This window comes from Symphalangus syndactylus, chromosome 8 (assembly GCF_028878055.3).
Source record: "Symphalangus syndactylus isolate Jambi chromosome 8, NHGRI_mSymSyn1-v2.1_pri, whole genome shotgun sequence".
Classification (NCBI taxonomy): Eukaryota; Metazoa; Chordata; class Mammalia; order Primates; family Hylobatidae; genus Symphalangus; species Symphalangus syndactylus.
In genome coordinates, this window is record NC_072430.2 from 52,950,172 (window position 1) to 52,970,891 (window position 20,720).

General features: G+C 46.2%; 2 protein-coding genes across 5 annotated transcripts in view; one reads left to right on the forward strand and one right to left on the reverse strand.

The window, feature by feature from the left end:
* Window positions 1-3,868, forward strand: part of ESR2 (estrogen receptor 2) — a 78,974-nt gene extending 75,106 nt beyond the window's left edge. Inside the window, exon 9 of the mRNA XM_063644520.1 lies at window positions 3,273-3,868. Within this exon, the coding sequence (XP_063500590.1) occupies window positions 3,273-3,447 (175 nt within the window). The 3' untranslated portion in view covers window positions 3,448-3,868. The remainder of the gene's footprint in view (window positions 1-3,272) is intronic.
* Window positions 3,869-4,463: 595 nt separating this feature from the next.
* The window catches only part of SYNE2 (spectrin repeat containing nuclear envelope protein 2), a 379,741-nt gene continuing 363,484 nt past the window's right edge, over window positions 4,464-20,720 (reverse strand). The window contains exons 104-116 of one of the 4 annotated variants that reach the window (XM_055289132.2): window positions 19,042-19,179; window positions 18,139-18,333; window positions 16,671-16,947; window positions 15,790-15,858; window positions 14,754-14,893; window positions 12,640-12,754; window positions 11,758-11,960; window positions 10,526-10,726; window positions 9,161-9,289; window positions 7,500-7,691; window positions 6,348-6,434; window positions 5,851-5,897; window positions 4,464-5,575 (exon numbers count right to left, since the gene is read on the reverse strand). In XM_055289132.2, the coding sequence (XP_055145107.1) occupies window positions 5,368-5,575; window positions 5,851-5,897; window positions 6,348-6,434; window positions 7,500-7,691; window positions 9,161-9,289; window positions 10,526-10,726; window positions 11,758-11,960; window positions 12,640-12,754; window positions 14,754-14,893; window positions 15,790-15,858; window positions 16,671-16,947; window positions 18,139-18,333; window positions 19,042-19,179 (2,001 nt within the window). In that variant the 3' untranslated portion in view covers window positions 4,464-5,367. Of the gene's footprint in view, window positions 5,576-5,850; window positions 5,901-6,347; window positions 6,435-7,499; window positions 7,692-9,160; window positions 9,290-10,525; window positions 10,727-11,757; window positions 11,961-12,639; window positions 12,755-14,753; window positions 14,894-15,789; window positions 15,859-16,670; window positions 16,948-18,138; window positions 18,334-19,041; window positions 19,180-20,720 lie in introns of all 4 variants that reach the window. The other 3 variants (XM_055289131.2, XM_055289134.2, XM_055289133.2) reach the window with 3 other exon arrangements.

Sequence of the window (20,720 nt, forward strand, 5' to 3'; positions counted from 1 at the left end):
TGGGAACACAAGACAAAGCTGTCAGCCTAGTAACAAATCCCAGGACTCTTAACTGCATTAAAAATAAAACAGTGCAAAATCGGCGGGAACTGTGCAGTGCGAGTCGTGATCTGGAATACTTCCCCTGCTAACTCAGCTGGAAGGGCAACTATCTTAGATTTCGGTGAGGAAGAAAAATCAGTTACCAATACTTGGCAGAGCCATATTATATATCCATATATATTTATGTATATAAGTGGAGTTGAAGCAATTCTAGAATTTTGTAGCATGTGAAAACAGGGTTTGGTTCTTATTTACATCTGCTAAGGGACTTTTCAAATTCAAAGTGAACCTTCTGTTTATAGGCCTATTTGAAACAAAGTATCTTAATAAGATTTGACACCTTTTTTTTTTCTTTTTGAGACAGGGTCTGACTCCCGTTGCTCAGGCTGCAGCCTCAACCTCCTGGGCTCAAGCGATCCTCCCACCTCAGCACCCCATCCCACCCCATTCCCGCCCTCGCCGAGTAGCTGGGACTACAGGTGCACACCACCTACTCCTGGCTAATTCTTTTAGTATCTGTAGAGATGGGGTTTTACTATGCTCCCCAGGCTGGTCTTGAACTCCTGGGCTCCAGCGATCTGCCTGCCAAGGCCTCCCAAAGTGCTGAGATTACAGGCGTGAGCCACTGTGCCCAGCCCCGTCACATTTTTTTAAGTTGCTGAAAATCTTTTAAAAAGATAAAAACACATTATTTAGTACCTAAAGATAATATCTGTGCCAGACACAGTTGTCAGTGCTTCAGACATTCACATTTAATCCTTATTATAATAACTGCTATTTCCTGATTTTCTGGTTGTGGAACTAGACATGGTCTAAGCAAACTTGCTCAAGGTCATGTGGGGAATAAGTGATTGAGCTGAACACAGGCAGTTCAAGTCCAGTGCTGACAGTGACCATGCACTTCAACCAGTTTAAAAATTTAAAGAAAAATATTTTAAAACGGCAGAATCTGTGTCTCAGGTGCAACCTGACATGCATGGCTGCTGTGATTTAAATGGGGCCCCCTTGTGATACCCCCTCACCTCCCACCACAATGTCCAGAACACCCCTACAGACACAGCAAGTTTGTAAACCTCTCACATAAAAGTTCAACTCCAGCTTTCATATCTGTGTAAATTAAAGCCCACGGGGGCAAATTCACCGATTCAAGGTCATAAAACTACTCATGGCAAAGCTTGGACTGGCACGCAAGTCTTCTGCTTGCCTAGCGGGCCAGTATTGCTCCTGCCCCAGGACTTGCTTCTGTGAGAATCTGCTTTGTGAGCTGAGTCACAGCAGAATGGAGGGGCAGTGAAGTTAGGGTTGTCTTCTGCTGTACCTTTAGATCCCATCTCCTCAGCTTAGATGAGTCTGCATGAGCCTTTACAGAACAGCAGCAACAACAGATGGGAAAATAAGATGCATATTCTGTTATTCCCATTGTCCCATCCCAGGTTCATAAGCTCTAGTGGGTACTGCGATCACCTCCTATCTGTCTATCTGTGACTGCTTTCCCCAAACACGTGGAATATGTTCCTTGGAAGTGTACTTGTGTAAAATTCACATCTTTTAGGCACTGCTGCTTCCCTGTGGAGTGTGATATACTATAGTGTGAAAACACGACACTTATTCTTTTTTTTTTGAGACGGAGTCTTGCTCTGTTGCCCAGGCTGGAGTGCAGTGGCGCAATCTCGGCTCATTGCAGGCTCCGCCCCCCAGGGTTCACGCCATTCTCCTGCCTCAGCCTCCCGAGTAGCTGGGACTACAGGCGCCTGCCACTACACCCGGCTAATTTTTTTGTATTTTTAGTAGAGACGGGGTTTCACCGTGTTAGCCAGGATGGTCTCGATCTCCTGACCTCGTGATCCGCCCATCTCAGCCTCCCAAAGTGCTGGGATTACAGGTGTGAGCCACCGCACTCGGCCTACTTATTCTTTATAGCTCTCAAACTTGCTGGAATTTTGGCCCCCAGTGGCAGCTCTTGAGATGTGCATTGTCTGTGATGTATGATTGTAGTGCCATTTTTGTTGCTTTGGAGTCAGGGATTTTTTTTTTTTTTAATTCCAAGGATCCTACTCACTTGTAGGGCCAGCCACTGGTAACTGGTGGTGGGTTTCCTCTATGGGAAGCACATAAGGAGTGGCGATACCAGCCGCGAACAGTTCCTGTTAACTGTACAATGGATGTTTTCCCATTTGTTTCCTCTGTTGGGTGTCTAAATGCCTTAACTGTTGGTCCTATACCGTTTATCATTCAATGTGTACTTCAGAGCGTGTTGGTTGGCTATAATTTGCCATTTTCTCAGATGAATGCTTTGTACCATTACACTAATTTGTTGACTTCATTTGCAGGCTTTACATTTGGGCCTTGTAGAAATGAATGTTTGCTGCTGTGTGAAAGCAGATTTTGAGACCTGCTTTCCCTTCCTCCAGGGAGTGTTTTCCTTACTGTGTCCCTTTAATATCTATGGCACTGTTGCAGAGAGTTTAACTAACATGATATAAATAAAGTGTTTCATTATTTTGGCTTTAAAAATGTATTTGTTGGGGGTTGAGTTTAAGAACTTACAGTAATTAGGCTAAGTAGTGTCTACATTCTATTCTGAATTCTATTATTTTGGGGTTAGAGAGTCCTTTGAGAATTTGATGAAAACCAGGGCTAGTCTTCCCGGGAAAGGGCACCTGAACACATATGCTGGAGTATAATTTCAGAAGAGTTAAGAAGCTCTGCTTTAATGTATCTTCTTAAAAAGAACAATTTCATCTTTAGTCAGCTAATCTCACACTTGTGATTGATTTATGACCACAGGTCCTGTGTATACAAGTAAAATGCAGCTCACAAAAGTCCTGGTATCTAGTGCATCAACTATTTGGATAGATTTTCTGTAATCATTCTATCTGAGTTTGATTAGAATTATATCCTTTACAGATGGGGAGAAAAACAATTCATTCATTTGAAGTTATCTTAGTGCCAAGAGTCATGTGAAAATGTCCCTTCCATGTGGGCATGTGGGCAATGAAAGATTTGCAGACGATATAAAACCCAGACTACCTCATAAAAGAGTTCTGGGAATACACTGAGCTTTGAGTGAAAGAAGCTGCAGTGGGCTCCCTGGAGATGGGGAGCAAACCAGCTTAAAGGCCCTTATCCTGAGGAAGAGACAAAAATTGACATGCACAATATTAAGCTTTGAACTGCAGACCACACTTCCTTTCACTGCAACTTTGACTTGTCCCGCATCTCTACTTAAGGGCAGAAAAGGCCTCTCACTCACTCACCTCATTTGGAATGAAGATGGAGATAGATAGACTCTTTTGCCTGAAGCAACGACGGAGCAGTGACCCTCTATCAACTCGGTGGCCTAAAGAAAAATCTTGGGTAACATTTTTACTTCAATTTCCCTCTGGGATCATTTGTAATCCATGAAAAAAATTATTTTAAAGAGTTAAAATACTTTGAAGTTATGTGGTTAAAAACCACCTTCCTTTCTATTATCAATCCAACAATTTGATAACTTTAAACGCTGAAGGTAAAGTGAAGACGGCTTCTCTTCCGGTGGTCTCCTTAACTAACTGCCCAGGCCTTGCTGACGTCTCACCCACGAGGGGCACCAATGTGGAAAGCTGAGGCTTCACCTACTGATGAGCTTCACTGGTTTCCCCTGAGGTTTGTGCTTGGCAGAGAAGGGGAGGAGGGGACTGGGATTGTGTGGTCAGCTGTGCCGGCCAACAGATGCAGGTTAGGAACTGTGTTCAGTATCATCTTCCAATCAAGAAAGGGGAAATGCCGATGCCTATCCTCTTTGTTTAGGTAGAAAGTTAAAATGCTACTGGACTTAAATGGGCAACAAGGGGCTTTGCCTCTTCATTTGCCATGGAGAGGGCTGGGAATCCAGGCACGGTGGCTCACACCTGTAATCCCAACACTTTGGGAGGCCGAGGTGGGCAGATCACTTGAGGTCAGGAGTTTGAAACCAGCCTGGCCAACATGGCAAAACCCCGTCTCTATTAAAAATATAATAATTAGCCAGGCATGGTGGTACGTGCTTGTAATCCCAGCTACTCAGGAGGCTGAGGCATGAGAATGGCTTGAACCTGGGAGGCGAAGGTTGCAGTGAGCTAAGATCGGGCCACCACACTCCAGCCTGGGTGACAGAGTGAGACTCTGTCAAAAAAAGAAAAGAACAAACTGGGTGTAAGATCCTTCCCTTTGTGTCCACCTCTCGTGCCATGCTGCCTTCGCTATTCCCTACAATATCTGAGGGTCACAGATTGAGTAATTTACACATACACAAGGGTCCAGAGCTAAGTTAATTAATTAATTCTGTAAGACTTTTAGAATAAAAGGCCCTCTCCAAATATTTTAAAAATAATAATTTTTGTTCTTTGGAAGATTAAGCATACCACTGAACTGCTTTGTTACAGAATTCAGTACAACAGAAGTCTGGCTAATTTTGTTTTTTAATGAGAAACATCTGAGTTGTACATATCACAAACAGCTTCAAGTTTCTGTACCAACCCCCCGCCCCCACCCCCGTCGTGGCCAAACAAAGTTAAAACCCAAAGCATCACTTTGGATGTGAAAAAGTCTTTCTTAGAAAATTAACTTACAAAAGCATCCCTATCAAGTCGGTAGTTTGGCATTTACTGTACAGTAGTCAAAAGCTCCAGCTAAAATCTAATTCTTTTTTTAAAAAATCGAAGTTTACATTATTCATACAGATTGGGCATTGTTAAAAAATATGCACAAATAACCACATCCATGCAATATAATTTCTTTAAAAATTTAAAGCAATATAAAAGAGCAGAGCTAGGTACTGAACAGAACATTTTGGTGTATAACCGGTAGCTCAAAATTACCAGCTGATCGGAGTAAAACTGATTCTAAGCATATTAAATATGATTGTTTCCATCAGCTAAGGGTGCCTATAAGTTTCTGAACCATTTCTAGGGTGGAATGTGCTCGCTTGCTTCTATAATATATGTGATGGACACCACTGCACATTGACCATACCTACATTATAATAATGCTGTTTTACAAATAAATCAGAATTCACAAAGTGCTTGGCTCTTCAGGAAACTGACATTTCCAGAGATCCCTAAACGAATCAACTAGTTCTGCCAAAATACCCGGGGCACCTGCCATGCAGGTTCCCTGCTCCTAGGGAGGAACACAATTTGAAAGCTGCCCTGGACTCCAGGGAGCCCGTGCTGGGTAAGCCCAGAGGAAGTCTGCACAGGTCCCGGGACCTTGCCAACACTAAGTCACTCAGATTGGTCTGGGGCCACGTGCTGGGCACCCTTGGGAATCAGGCAGGTGGTGTGGCACTGTGGCCAGCTATGCCCTCTATGTGGGGGGTGGCCCATTGGTGTACCTCAGCATGGGGTAAAAGGACCGGGCAAAGTTGTTGGCCTGAGTGCAGCTGTAGTCTTCTTCGGAGGAGGGCAGCAGGCAGGCCAGGAGCAGCAGCAGCAGGAGGAGCAGCTGCAGGGGCAGGGCTGCCCGGATCACCCTTGAGAGGAAGGAGCGCTGTGGCCGTGTGCTGCCGGGGACCCTGCCAACAGAGGAGGATGAGAGCTGACTGGGAGGCTCCACAGGCACAGCCCACTCTATGACCTAACCCCCTGCTTATGTAAGTAAGAAATCCAAGACCTGAGATTTAAATGGGGCCAACAGTTGGGGTTCAGTTTCAGAGGAGAAAACCAGCCCTTTCCAGACAAAAGAAAACCAGGTTTTTGCAAGGACCTTGATAGTGGCATTGGCAAGATTGAGGCAGTGGGAGTGTGTGGAGCAGGGGAACGCACTGCTGTCACGGTAAAGCCCCGTTACCTGCTCTCTGTCTCCTCCTCGCCTTCTGTAGTTCTCACTGCTCTGAACTGCTGGGTAAAGAAACTCCAGTTAGTAAGTTGAAGACAGTTTAGTCCTATCAATGATAAAAAAAAAAATCCTCTCTTAAATTATATACCACCTTTATGTTGTGTTACAGCCAAACTTTGGATCCTAGAGTAATACAATTGAGATTAAATGTCACCTGAAGTAGGAAACAATTAGGTTAATCTACTCAGAGTTTCAGGTCAAGTTTGTTGATGTTTTTAATGGCAAAATCAGGAAACCCCTTTAGCAACACTATAAGAGCTCTCATTCACAACCTACTGTGATCCCAAAGAAGAGTGACTAGAAGGCAGACTGTAAGCCTCTCTATGGGTCAGCAGAGACCTGTGCTGTCCTGAAATGGCTAATGGGCTCTTGGAATCCCAAGTTTCCCTCATCTCAGTGACTTAAAAAAATAACCAGTGAGGTTCTCACAGAAGGAAGGGGCTTCTTACCTTTGCTCGGGGAGCTGGCACGGATGTTGCAGGAGGCTGGTCCCCCGAATCTACCTCGTCGAAGCTGGGCAGGGGTGAGGCTGGGTTCTGAAATTCAGACCCCAAAGGTTGAGCACAGAAATGTGTTTCATGCATATTCCTCATGATATAGCTTACCCTTCCCCACCTTAAATCAATCTTTTATTTTTGATTTGTTTTAGACAGTCTCACTGTGTCACCCAGGCTGGAGTACAATGGCACAATCACAGGTCACTGCAGCCTCAACCGCCCAAACTCAATCCTTCCACCTCAGCCTCTTGAGTAGCTGGAACTATAGGCAAGCACCACCACACCTGTTTTTTTTTTGTTTTTTTTTTGGCAGATGGGGTTTCACCATGTTGCCCAGGCTGGTCTCAAACTCCTGGACTTAAGCGATCCACCTGCCTTGGCCTCCCCAAGTGCTGGGATTATAGGCATTAGCCACTGTGCCCAGCCTTAAATCTTTCCTGAAGGGGCTCTTCTATTGCTCTCACTCCCAGCAACAACAGACTTTTTCAGACAAAAAGGAATGTAAAGAAGGAAAAGCCAACCCATATTAAAAACCAACCCATAGCACAGAGCCGGGGAGACTGAGTTCAGCAGCAGCAGTTTGAGTTGACGGTGAGCTCATCACAGGTCGGTGATGAGATCATGTGGCCATCAAGAGTCTAGTTTTGGCTGCTTAGGAGAAAACAGACCTGCCCTAAGTCTGGTGAGGCCACAGTCTGGGTATTCCCTTTGTTTTGAGTTGGATCCCATTTTAAAGTAGGCCAGCTATGGTGGCTCATGCCTGTAATGCCAGAACTTTGGATTGCTTGAGGTCAGGAGTTCAAGACCAGCCTGGGCAGCATGGCAAGAACCCTTCTCTACAAAAAATGCAAAAATTAGCCACTTCCTTTAAAAAAAAGTTTAAAAATTGTCACCCACCCCCACTCCCTTTTAAAAATGACAAAACAGATTCAAAGAGCTCATGCAGCTCTTTAAGTCCACACAGCTAGAAAAGGGCACGACATGAGGCCCCTCTCGGACCACCTGGCCCTTGCTTCTGGTCTCTTAGAGCATGGCTGTAACACTGCTGTCCTGTCTGCATGTAATATGGTAATCTTTACATTTAAAAGCTACACATAGACTCACCTGGGTTCCCTGCAAAGACATTAAATCTTGGGACACTTGCTCCCGTAACTGTTTGAGTTTCTTCTCAATAACATGCACCTTTTCTTCAGCTTCAATATAGTCTTCTCCATGTCCCTTAATGAGAAGGCTGTTTGAAATCTCCTGTAACATGTCCACTTGAGGTTGACGTTCTACCAGCTCCTTTTCCAGTTGCTGAAAACAGAAAAAGTGTGTGAAACAGTGACTTGTCCAAAGGGAAGTGAGTGTGGACACAGGAGGTTTTTCTCAGTACCAGAAAAGTTCCAGAATGAATGATGGGTTGTACTCAACTCCAGAACCTTCTATTTCTCATATCTGCCTGAGTCCTCTAGCCCAGCACTATTTAGATAGCAGGTGGATTATACCCTGCCCCTATTTTTAATTTTTTTTCACTCTGAAGACAATTGTGATGCTGGAGAAATGAGAGGAAAGAAGTGAGGCAAGTGGTGTGGGAAGACCAGGTCCCTCATCCACCATGGAAGGAAGTAAAGGGAAACTCTAAAGTCAATCAACCGAGAAACAGCAGTGTAACCATAGAGTTCATACCAGGCAAATGGGCCTTAATTGTTAAGGGTGGTTATCTTGCTTGCAATATGGCCACTAGACACACGTGGCTATTCATTTATTTTGAGATGGAGTCTCACTCTGTTGCCCAGGGTGGAGTGCAGTGGCACGATCTGGGCTCACTGCAACCTCCGCCTCAGGATTCAAGCGATTCTCGTGCCTCAGCCTCCCAGGTAGCTGGGATTACAGGCGCCTGCCACCATGCCCAGCTAATTTCTTTTTTTGTATTTTTATTTTATTTTTAGTAGAGACAGGGTTTCACCATGTTGGCCAGACTGGTCTTGAACTCCTGACCTCAGGCGATCCGCCTGTCTCAGGCTCCCAAAGTGCTGGCAGCCACTGTGCCCGGCCTACATGTGGCTATTTAAATTAACTAAAATTAAAAATTCAGTTTCAGTCACAGTAGCCACATTTCAGGTGCTTTAAGCCACGTGAGGCAGACAGTGCAGACGCGGGTCATCTCTATCACTTCAGAAAGTTCCTAACATGTTTGCAAAGCCCCAGTCTCTAGAGCAGCGGCGCCCAGTAGAAAACTATAAACAATGGCTAGCACTCTGATTAAAATTTAAAACATTTAAACCACATACAGATTTATGGATGAAAATGTCTCCTTGAGCACCAGTGAGAATACAGAAATCTCATCTTGGTGTGTCAGTGACAAATACACGAGGACACGACTCTACTCCAAGAAGAAAGATTTTTCCATAGTGGATACAGAAAACCCATTCAGCTCATCACAGGTGTGGAGCAAATGAGCACCGTATTTCTCCCCAGTGAGCAGGATTCACAAGAGAAAAATACTTCCACTCAAATGGCCTTAAGTTTCTCAGGATATCGAGAGCACCTATGTCCTCAGTTCTGTGGATTGTGGCTCTCCATTCCTGCAAGTCATTTGGCTTCAGAACTACAAAGGGTTGCTCGGTAAACACCAGTTGGAGGAATACTAGGGCTGAACTCGTGCATTAAAGGCAAACACCACTGGCACAGTTCCTGAAATACCAGGCGAGGCTACCTGAGTGTGCTGCCTCTCTGGGGCTGACAGGCTGGTGGCAGTACAGAGCCCTTGGGAGGAAACTTACCATTAGTTCCCTCCGACACTCCAGGAGAGCCTGAGGGTCTGCCTTCGGATCGGTGACATAAGCCTTCTGCCTCCGGTTCTCAGCACTCGCTAACCAGAGCAGCAGATTTTGACTCAACTGGTGGAAGTCCTTAAAAAACAACACACATCAGAGCGTGACCATGTCTTAGAACCCTGGAAGACGGCATGCTAGGAACATGGCTTGCTGCTTCCAATCCATCACAGTCATTTGCTTTTCTGGCCTTACCCAGTGAATACAAGGGCCAGCTTTAAACTAAATGCCAGGGCCCCAAAATGAGGAAGAGGAAAGGAAGGCACTCGGCACAGTGCCAGGAGGCAGCGAATAAAAGTGCCACCGTGAAGGTGGGGCTTCAGGATGCCCGGCTGATTTTATATATGAAGGCTACACGCATTCCTCAGCCAATCTGCTGGGTTCCAGTGGCGGAGGGCAACAACCCAACAGGACAGGCTGGGGTGGGCTCACGTTCCCTGAGACACAGCCAGAGCTAAGCAGTGGTGCAGAGCTCACACCTGCTGTGCATTTACTGTGTCAGGTGCTGGGCTAGGATTATACACACTGCTTCATTTACTCCTAAAAAGAACCCTTTTAAGGTTCTTTTTTTTTTTTTTTTTTTTTTTTGAGATGGAGTCTTGCTCTGTCGCCCAGGCTGGAGTGCAATGGCGTGATCTCGGCTCACTGCAACCTCCACCTCCCAGGTTCAAGCGATTCTCCTGCCTCAGCTTCCCGAGTAGCTGGGACTACAGGCGCCCGCCACCACGCCTGGCTAATTTTTGTATTTTTAGTAGAGACGGGGTTTCACCATGTTAGCCAGGATGGTCTCGATCTCTTGACCTTGTGATCCGCCCGCCTCAGCCTCCCAAAGTGCTGGGATTACAGGCGTGAGCCACCATGTCTGGCCTTAAGGTTCTTTCTAAAAAGAAAATGGGAATGATTCCCATTTTGAGATGAGAACGCTCAGGTCTAGGAGGTTCAATGCTTTGCTCAAAGTCACATGGCTATTAAGCAGTAACTGCTCCTCTGCTTCAAGGCCAGGTCTCTTAATCACTCTGGCAAAAGGACAAAAAGAGGAGTTGTGGGGTGGCGTCTCTAGCCTACAGGTCGCTTGCAGGAACCCTGACTCCAGGAGTGGCTCTGGGCCTGGGCAACAGAAAAGAGACCTGGGACAGGGAGTGGGTCTCTCAGATGGCCGATGAGCCTCTGTGCAAACAAATGGTAAAGCACGTTTCCTGACACAAGCCACATTTGGCTGCAGCAAAGCAGCCTAACGATGATAAAAATATCTGCTGCTCCCACCATGTGGGCCTGGGCACCGGCTCTGGGAGGCGGGGTGCTGAGTCAGCGTACCTGGCACTGCATGAGCGACTGTCGTAAGCCCCCTCTCCAGCTGTCCACTGTACCCTGTGCTGCTTCCCAGAGCAGGCTCAGCTGGCAGAGTCTACTTTGGAGCTCTGTGGATTCGGGGCTCTCGGTTTGCAGAAATTCCTTGCTGCTCACGTTGACAGAGACCACTAATGCCTTGTAAGTGTCAAAGGCTTTCAGTATCTCCTACCAGAGAGAGAAAAGTTGAGGTTAGGAGCTCTGAAAGTAGGGAGGAGGGGCTCATTTTGAACCTCGTAGAGTACAAGTTTTCCACACACTTTTCCAAGCTGCGGCCACAGAAATGAGAGTGACCTCGCCTGTGACCGGCTGGAAAGCATCAGGTGAGGGAACTGCCTTAAGGTCCGTGAACTTGGCCAACAGGGCCCCAAAGTAGAGGCCTGCTGGAGGGAGGAGACCCTGCTGACCTCTACAGGCCCTGCTCTGCAACTGGCTTAATGTTTCTGGACCAGACTAAAGGTCTTCCAGATAAAGTATATGTGGTTATCCTGCATTTGCTCCTAGATATCCCAGAAATGTTATTCCTTAGGAGGAATGGTAACCCCTAATATATTAACACAGATAGTAAAATAAAAGTACAAATATGAAGGGTACCTGGATCCCCCAAAACCCCTGCCCTGGGTCTCAGGAGCTCAGGCTAATGCTCATGGCACCCTTAAAGCGCAGGGCTCAAACTCTCCCTTTGCAGCTCCCTGGGCTAGTTCCAGTGGGGTCAGGATGTATGTAGGTGACACATCCTAACTGCATAAAAGGGTAATGAGGTCAGGCCATGGGATTCATCAGTAGGTGAGCTGGTCCTTTCCCAAGCCCTTTCAAGGAAGGTTCCACCACTAGTCTTTCCTAGAACTGTGCAGCACAGTTTGGAAGAGTGGTTTTACACTGCCTGACAGTGTCCACCAGCACCTCCAGAAAAGTCTAGAAGTGCCTCGGATGTCAGATTTTTCCATCTCTGGAGATCTGAGCCACACCGCCCCAGTACTCTGGGATCAGGATCATTTGTAGATACTCTTCCATATAAAAAAAAAATCTGCATCTATGTCCTTGCCAACTATGGAGCTGAAATGGAAGAGAGTGACCTCTACATACACCATCTGCAAGCTGCGCCTATGCCACTAATACACGTGATCTGCTCGTCCAGCATAGCAATGCATTCACATGCACATTCTGAATCCCTCTTCCCCGCCACACCTCTAACTCACCTGCAGTCTCTTCACTCTCAGTTCTATTTCCTGGATATCAGAGGGAGGCTTTGCCATCTTTAACATTTCCAGCTCTGCTTCAGTTTTTTTCAGCCAAGTAGTGATGGCGCTGATATCAGAGTTCAGCTGTTGCAAATTTTGTTTTATTTTGAGCTTATTGTGAAGCTCTTGTGCTTGAATCAGCTCCCATCTGTCAAAGGCACCTGGAATTTAAAAATCGCCAATTAAAAAAAGCAATAATGCAACAGATTTCTCTGCCTCCAGCTAATTAGGGGTCAGGGTGATTTAAAAAAACCAAAAACTGTAGGGGATTCCCCTGACAGAAGGGTCTGGTTTTGGGAGTTCTCTCTTCTCCTGGAATGTGAAATAGCACATGATCTGAGGCCTACACTCCCACAGAGGCTGGAATGAAGTGGAAGGTCTATGTGCTACAGTTTCAAGCTCAACAGTTCAGTTCCTGCTGAATTTTTTCAGTTGTCTCCTTTGGTCCACAAATGACCAGGTCGATGCTGTCAGCTTTAGATTTAGGTGAGTAATTACTTTTATAATTACTGGGCTGGTCGAATGAAGAGACACTTGAGACAACACTGATCATCATCCTCATGTCTGATCTTTACACACAAATGTAGAAAGTGAAAACCTGCACTTCCTCAGGAGGCTTATTTTACCAACATTTAAAGAATAGTTTTCAAATTACACTGAACAGCCTAGGAATTTGTTCATGAATGCCAATCGCTGATTTAAAAATAACATTGGTTGTTGTAGGGTAAGTCCCCCAGTTTTGGCAAATCATATAGTTGGTTAATATCTAATGAATCTGTTGATCAAGGACTTAAATACCATACTCCGCCTCTCTGGACAACTGCCAGTTATAGGCAGTACCTGACTGCTGCTCTGTGATACCAGCCAGTCTCCTGTCTTCCTGCTGTGGGCTGCCATTCAGGACTCGCGGGCCTTCTTTGCCACCATCCGTGCCTGGAGGTAATAGTAGCTTTCCCTAGAATGAGCCAGTTTTTAAGTTACCATCTGTAGATATATTAAGGATATCTGAAGAACAACTGGATTCATTTCATATTAACAGTGAAGAAATGAGAGGGGCCCCTTTCCTTTGAAGGGTACCTTGCTAGGAATACAGTGGTGCTTTAGTGTCTAGGTAGCATTTATAAGCTGGCAAAGCTGATGGCAGAAATAAAGCCTCAGCTAAGGCCCAGGGAGAGGGAAGCAGATGAGATGTCAGTGATGGGAAGAAAATGGTCTGTTTTAATTGGCATGCTTCCAAACACCCCTCAAATGAACCACGCAAAACAAATGAGAACAATTTGTTGAGCTTACCAGTTACTGTTAGCACTTTTAATTTTCATAGTGTTTTACAGAATTTTAGTTAATCCCTGTCACTCTGTAGAGGTGGTTGGCATCATTATCACAGAATCAGAAATACACAGAGGATGAATCTGCCTCCCAGGGGCATTCGTTACCAAGTGTTTATCTTTCACCGCACATACTGACACTTCTGTTATCACACAGCCGATTGGGCTGTTATCTTGGGCCTCTCCAAAAATAAATGTGTTCTTTTTAGAAAAGCCCTGCTTTCTTTGTCTTTCTTGTGTCTGTATGGCCTATTTGTGCAGAATGAAAATAATTTTAAAAACCCTTCAGATTTGTGGTGATGCATCTGGCTTCAGACACAACAAAAGGGTTGAGCTTTTGAAACCGGCCAGGTGAGGAACACAGGCGTATTCACAGGAAGGGACAGCCAAGCCACACGAGCCAAGGATGTAAAGCAGAGGTCAGGGACGGCGGTATTTCCCCCGTCCTGTTATTCTTTTTAAAAATGACACCTGCTTGTTAAGCAAGAGGAAGTGTTTCTGAATTGGACACAAACAGACCATTATCAACTGACTTGGATTTGACCATGCAAAGGCAGGATCTTCTCCAATGATGTAACAATATTCTCTCCTTAATTTCTCTCGCTGCTGCCCTAGGCTGCCCTCCCAGGAGCTGCCTAGCCAGAGCATGCCAAGAACTCAAGGCAGCTGAGGAAAATGTAACTAAGAAGAAACAGCCATTGCTATAAACAACAAACCAACAGAGGAATAATAATCACGACCATTACTTCTGAGGGCCTTCTTTTACCTTTGTACACAATAATCTTAACAACAACTAGGTGAAATAGCTTTAGCCTCAGCTGAGAAAGGCTTACAGAAGCAAGGCGAAGTGCCTTAGGTACCATGGCAATGGACTGGCAGGGCTAGGAATCAAATCCGTGTCCACTGCAGCACACCATCAAATCTGAAGTTATGATTTTTTGGAATAGGATGTATGGTCAAAAGGTTAACATAACAAAGGCTTGAAGGCCGGATGCAGTGGCCCATGCCTGTAATCCCAGCGCTTTGGGGGGCTGAGGCAGGTGGATCACTTGAGGTCAGGAGTTCAAGACCAGCCTGGCCAACATGGTGACACCCCCGTCTCTACTAAAAATACAAAACTTAGCCAGGCATGGTGGTGCACACCTGTAATCGCAGCTACTTTGGAGGCTGAGGCAGGAAAATCACTTGAACCCAGGAGGCAGAGATTGCAGTGAGCCAAGATCGTGCCAGTGCACTCCAGCCTGGGTGACAGAATGAGACTCCATCTCAACAACAACAACAACAACAAGACAAAGGCTTGAGAACTCAGGAGCAGTCAGGAAAGCCAGCACCTTGCTTGCTCACTATTTGCACAAACACCTGACTCGACAGTAATAATGACTGTTATACAACACCAACATACACAAAGATGGTTTTTGGCCAGAAACCTATCTCTAAGTCTAATCGGTTTTGCCGGGGTTTTAATGAAGTATGGACAGTTCAACAGAGACACTGTCACCATAAGAAAACCAACTCAAAATATGCCTGGGGAATGAACACACGCAGTTTACACCAAAATCTCTCTCTCTCTTGCAAATGTAAGTATGACTCACAGACGTAGGCCGTACTCCCAGTGGAGTTAAGACTTACATAGGGTGGTTTATAAGGGGTGCTGGACGCAGGGGGAACAGGTGGAACATTCCTGTCACCTTCCATTTGCTTGTAGTGATGCTCGGGACAGGAAGGGCTGTCGGGAACATGCCATGAGTGGCCATCCGAAATGGATTTACCTGAAACGAAAGACAGAAAGCGACAGTCTATTCTCTCCTACCGAACAGGTCACGGGTGACATGGCATCAGGTTACAGTATGAGAATGAGTTCTGCAGCTTTCCTTGCAAAGCATGCATGTTTGCAAAATGTCAGTATGTCCCAGAAGAGAATGAGATGAGAGTCATGCAACTCAGCAACATTGTGCCTTCACTAGATGGGTACACAATGGAGCACGACCAACATGATTTGCTGTGGGATGAGTGGCGTTTTGGAGCCAGGGTCTCGAATGGTAGGGAGACATTGAGTGGCAAGGCCGGGTCTGGGGACCAAGATGGCAGAAGGCCTCTCAGGAGTGAGGGGAAGAGTGAACATCAAGATGGACTTGGGAACCAAAGGGCTCCTCAGGGCTCTCCCCGACCCACCATGGCAGATAGGGATGGGGCTAAGGATGAGGATTAGAGCTGCAAATCAACGAAAGGAAGATTTTTTTCCTCCTGTGGCAAATTATCAGCACCTTTACCCCCCCACCCCCACCCCTTTCCACCAGGGGATCCCAGTAAAGCAAGGAAACAGTTCCAAACCAAGCCACCATGAAGAAAGCTTGGCCCATGCCAAAGGACTTCAGTTAGATGGAGGAAAAAATCATCAAAAAAGGCATCACGAAAAAAATTCCCTCTGCACAGGCCTGAAGGGAGGACAGGGGGTTGGCATCGAGACGGCTCTGGCTTGGATGGGGTTTTGTAAGGAGCACGCAGTTATGGGTGAGTACGGCAGTGTAAATACACCATGACACAAGGACCAAGGCGCATGGTGTCCACAGAAGGCAGAGGTAGACACGACATGGGAGCGAGGTTGAGGATGCAGTGTGCGCCACAGGATGCTGCCATGTTGAGACATGCATGGGCGGGGGCCTACCAGAAGACGCTTTCAAAGTTTTTGTGGTCATTTTAAGATATGCCTCAGGATTTTCAGGGATTTCTACATCTGAAAAAGAACAATGTCATTTGCCTCACTGGAGGTGCCTGAAGATTAATGCCCAAGTATTAACACACAGTAGAAACACTGTCAACTGGGAGGAGAAAACTACCCTTAATTTTTTAATTAAAAGGATTTTGAAAACCAGAAAGATTTTTTTTTTCCAGCCAACTCCTGACTGTCCAAAGCAGGACACTGGGTATCGAAGGGAGAAGCTCAGTCTGCTGACACTCTGAGAAACTCAACTCAAAGGGAGGGTGGGCACAGTGGCTCATGCCTGCAATGTCAGTACTTTGGGAGGCTGAGGCAGGACTTCTTGAGCCCAGGAGTTCAAGACCAGCTCTGGCAACATAGCAAGACCTTGTCGCTACAAAAAACTTAAAAACTAGCTGGGTGTGGTGGCGTGTACCTATAGTCCCAGCTACTCAGGAGGCTGAGGTGGGAGGATTGCTTGAGCCCTGGAGGTTGAGGCTGCAATGAGCCGTGGTCACACCACTGCACCTCAGCCTGGGTGACAGTGTGAGACCCTGTATCAAAAAAAAATCACTGATGAGTATCCCAGCCAGAGCCATCACTGAGTAAGTAACCTTAGTGTCTGAATGTGAATTTCATTTTTTTTTCCCCTTTCATTCCACCTGTGATGAGAGTGAGCCAATTCTCAGGTAAATTAAGAGATGGGCAGGATAGAACACAGGAAACCACAGAAGTCAGGGTCGGCCACAAGCTGGACTCTTGGTCATCAAGAGCTGGCCGTGTTGCTAAGGGGCTAAAAACATAGCCAAACAGGTAACTTTCCAGGGTGCTGGGAACCCAGCTGTTACCTGACAGTGCGCTGTAGTATGGGCCTTCCTCGTCCTCTTCGTGAGAGGAGGAGCCCCCCACGTCGCCTGTGTGGTCCCACTCCAGGGGGATGGAGTCCACGCTGACAGGGGTCTCGCAGCCAGACCGCTCATGCCCCGGGGCCACTAGATGACACAGGGACTGAGGAGATGTCGGTTCCTCGCTTTCTCCCCGTTTACGCCAAGAATCAGTCTGGATCTCTCTGGGGTCTTCCATGTCCGTTTCATTCTCAGAGGCCTCCTTTTCATCTTCCAAGCCCTAAACCACAGTATCCAGTTGTTAGAATTAATCAACTCATAGGCTTCTGCAATTAGAAAAGCATGAGAAGTCTGCCTATCCAGCAGTTTCCAAAAATAACTGCCAATAGTATTTCTAAGGCAGCTTTAAAAAGATCAGGTTCCCAGGTCCTGTTTCTGGTTATTCCAGTTTAGACAATCTGGAGTGGGGCCTAAAATCCGTTATTTTCCCCAACCTCCAGCTATTTTTTTCTTAGGAAAAAAAAGCTGAAGTTTGTTAATCTAAGTTAAACAACTTTATCTAGGAGATAAGGAAATGGTGGCCAAAGTTTCATTGCTGGTTAATGGCAGGTTCCTCCAAGAATCGGACAATTTTTGAAAAGGACATTTGAATGTTCTGGGTAAGACTCAAACTTCAAGAACCAGATGCACCAGGTTCGTTCTTTCTTATCCTCCAACTTAACTGCTCAGTGTCTGTATTCTGCTTGTGTCATACTGTCTCTTTCAGTCTAAGAAAAATGACTCTAAGTGGCTGTACTTAAAAATGAGAAACTGTAGGGTAATTTTTGAGGCTGTGTCTGATGAAATAACTACATTTGAATGTGGCCAGTTAGAGACACAAAAAAAGAAAGAGTGGCCAGTCGTACTGGTCAATGGTTGTCATTCAAGCTTCAGGCACACAAAGGCAGTACACTTTGAACAGTGGCCTAACTCCACCTGAACTTCCCAAAAGGGCCTTTCGTCTGGGGAAACATCAAAGTTGCTTTTGAAACTCTCGTGTTTTCTCTTCCAAGGTGAGAACAAAGCATCAGAAAGGCACAAATACTAAAAGCTTCCAGCCACTAAGAAAGAGGGAAGGGCAAATACATTCCCAAGTTACTAATATAAGAAAAGCCAGAAGAGTTCTTCAAGAATTCTAGGGGTAGTGGCGCATGCCAGACAAGCCCGGCCCTGAGGAATACTTAAAACCGACTCGCGGAGCATGCGCCTCAGAAGTGCCGTGCTTTCCACCGGGGAATGGGAACTTGTAAGTTATTGTGGCTCTATATTAATAAAAGTAGAAATTAAAATGTTTTGATATAGCCTTTTCTTTTCAACCAAAAAATAAACCATAATTAACCATTATAAGACAGGTCTCCTAATTCTTTAAAAATTTGGTCTCACGTAAACTCTGAGCAGCTCAGGTGCCGTTTCTAGGCAGCAGTGCCCGTACCGGAGTGCAGGAGGTGAGCCGCCGGTGGAACCGGGAGACCCTTCCGAACACCTCCTGGCAGTAGCGGTGGAGTTCCTCCAGCTCATCCTCAATCAGCACGGCATCCAGGGGCTCGCTCTTCTGAATCAGCTGCTCCCCAAACACAATGAGCTGATCAATCTTGTTGGTATTTAATGTAATTTCCTGTTGGAAGCCCTGTTGAGAGAGGAGAAAGAAAAGATTTCAAAGAAAGTTACCCTGAGCTTCCACTGCCTGTTTCTTCTAACGGGGCCATAGAAAAGCATCCAAATGTCATTATTGTTGTTTTCCTTCACCTACTACTCTAGCTTTAGTTTTTAACTAAGTGACAATGACATTTTAAGAATTTTAAATGATTGTCTATATTCCCCCTCATGGGCACTGGCTTTTCCAATTAAAATAATTCTAAAAGTTTGACACGGGTGGACATTACTGTTATTGGGTGCGAGAGAAAGAACTTGCCATGGCAAAACTTGGTGGGAACAGAACATTTCCCATAATAAGCCACGAATGGGCATTTGCTTTTGCTGACACAATGATATTCACTGGTGCTATTATACTAGGGAAGGCAAATTTCCATTTCTCAACCTCTTCCAAAATCTAGCCAAGGAGAGAATTACAGTGAGATTAGCCTGTCGTACAGATATCAGAAACAATGGGAGAGTGGACCTCTGTTCTTGGCCCCACTGGTGACACCAACATTCCTGGATCGTAAAGAACAGTGTCCTTGCATGTGATAATCTGGCAGTACACAGGTGGGATGTAGCCTGGCTGCTTTAAGGATTCTGAAATTTGCTCTCAGAGTATCGTGTGAAATTTGCACTTGGCCAGCTCTCCCCCGCAAAGGTGTGTTCTTTTGAGAAGAGCTAGGGAAGCGGCCCTCACATTCAGTTGGCGCATCTTGTCATCAGCGTCACTCTCTGAGAAGTGCTCCACGTTGGTCAGCTGCAGGTCCATCTCTGTGAGCCACACCAGAATGCTCTCCCTGGTGCCCTCGAATTCTTCCCTCTGGTTGGTGAAATGCTGCAAAAGTGGGGAGGAAATCACATTTCTACTGACCACAGAACAAGAGTTCAGACGGACAGCGAGGCCACCTTCAGCCACAAGAAAAGGGTACCCAGAATACTCAGGGAGAAATCTGCCTCTGGGGTAGGCAGAAAGCCCCAGAAGCACTGAGTTCAGAGGCTGGGGTCTAGTCCTGGCTTTGCGAGATCAAACAAGCCCCTTCAACTTCTCTGAGCCCCAGCTTCTACGCTGGCAAGTCGGGGAGACAGTGGGAATGTTGATTATGGTCTCTGAGGTCCTTAAGCATTTGAAATTCTAAAATTCTCTAGTCCAAATCAGTGATTTTCCTCTGTCCTTTGAAGAGCCCCCTGAGGGGCCAGGCCAGGCCTTCTGCCTGTTTTATACATCGGCCTTTTGCAGCTTTTGCTTGACAGAAGGATTTAGTAGCTTCAAGATGGAAAAGCCCTGATTCTCAGGATTGAGGCCAGCCTGGTGCCCCTTTCTGCCTTCACTGATAGAATTCTGAATGTGTCTTCCCAGAGAAAGACCCAGAGCAGTTTTATCATCTCCAATTAAGGATGCCTCTCAGGTTACCGCTTCACAGATAGGCAGCTGATGTTCAGATCAGTATAGCTTCAGTGCCAAACGAAGGCAGATTAGCCACAGCCAGATTGGCAGGAGATAATTAATGCAAGAGGCTGGGCATGGTGGCTCACACCTGCGATCCCAGCACTTTGGGAGGCCAAGGTGGAAGATTACTTGAGGCCAGGAGTTTGAGACCAGCCTGGGCAACATAGTGAGACCCCATTTCCACAAAAACTAAAATCAGCCAGGCACGGTGATGCACGCTGGTAATCCTAGTTACTCAGGAGGCTGAGGCAGGAGGATCCCTTGAGCCTAGGAGTTTGAGGCTGCAGTGAGCTATGACCTCACCACTGCACTCCAGCCTGGGCAACAGAGTGAGACCTTGTCAAGAAAGAAGAAAGAGAGAAGAGAGAGGAAGAAAGAGGGGGAGACAGGAAGGGAGAGAGAGACAGAAAGAAATGTAAGGGAGTTGTCTAGGTTACTAGAAAAGCCAATGTCTTCCTGAGGAGGGAGGGAGGGAGGGAGGGAGGGAGAAAAGAAAGGAAGGAAAGAAAGGAAAGAAGGAAAAGAAAGAAAGCCTAGATTCACATCTTTCTAGAATGGGTTCAACAATGCCCTGCCCTGAGAACAGATGCAGAAATTAAAACTGTGTCCTGTAGTCCCTGCCTGTGACAGTCCTTTCAGTTTATACCTGGACTCACACAGGTTTACACTGCACATCTTCTGAATGATAGAAATCTAAGGTGAATATTTACCTTCAAAAACCAAACCTTTGTGTGCTCTGAAATTCAGAGAATAATCACAGTCCCCAACCCCTCAGTGCAGACAGGGCCTCTTGCATTCATGTGCCTTGTCCATCCTCCTCAGTGTGAGAGCTGGTGGGTCCCATAAAAACAGACAGATGGGGCTCCTTCCAGGGGCCCACGTGTTACCTTTTCCAGACCCAGCGAAGCGGCGCCCTGGACTGTGAGCTA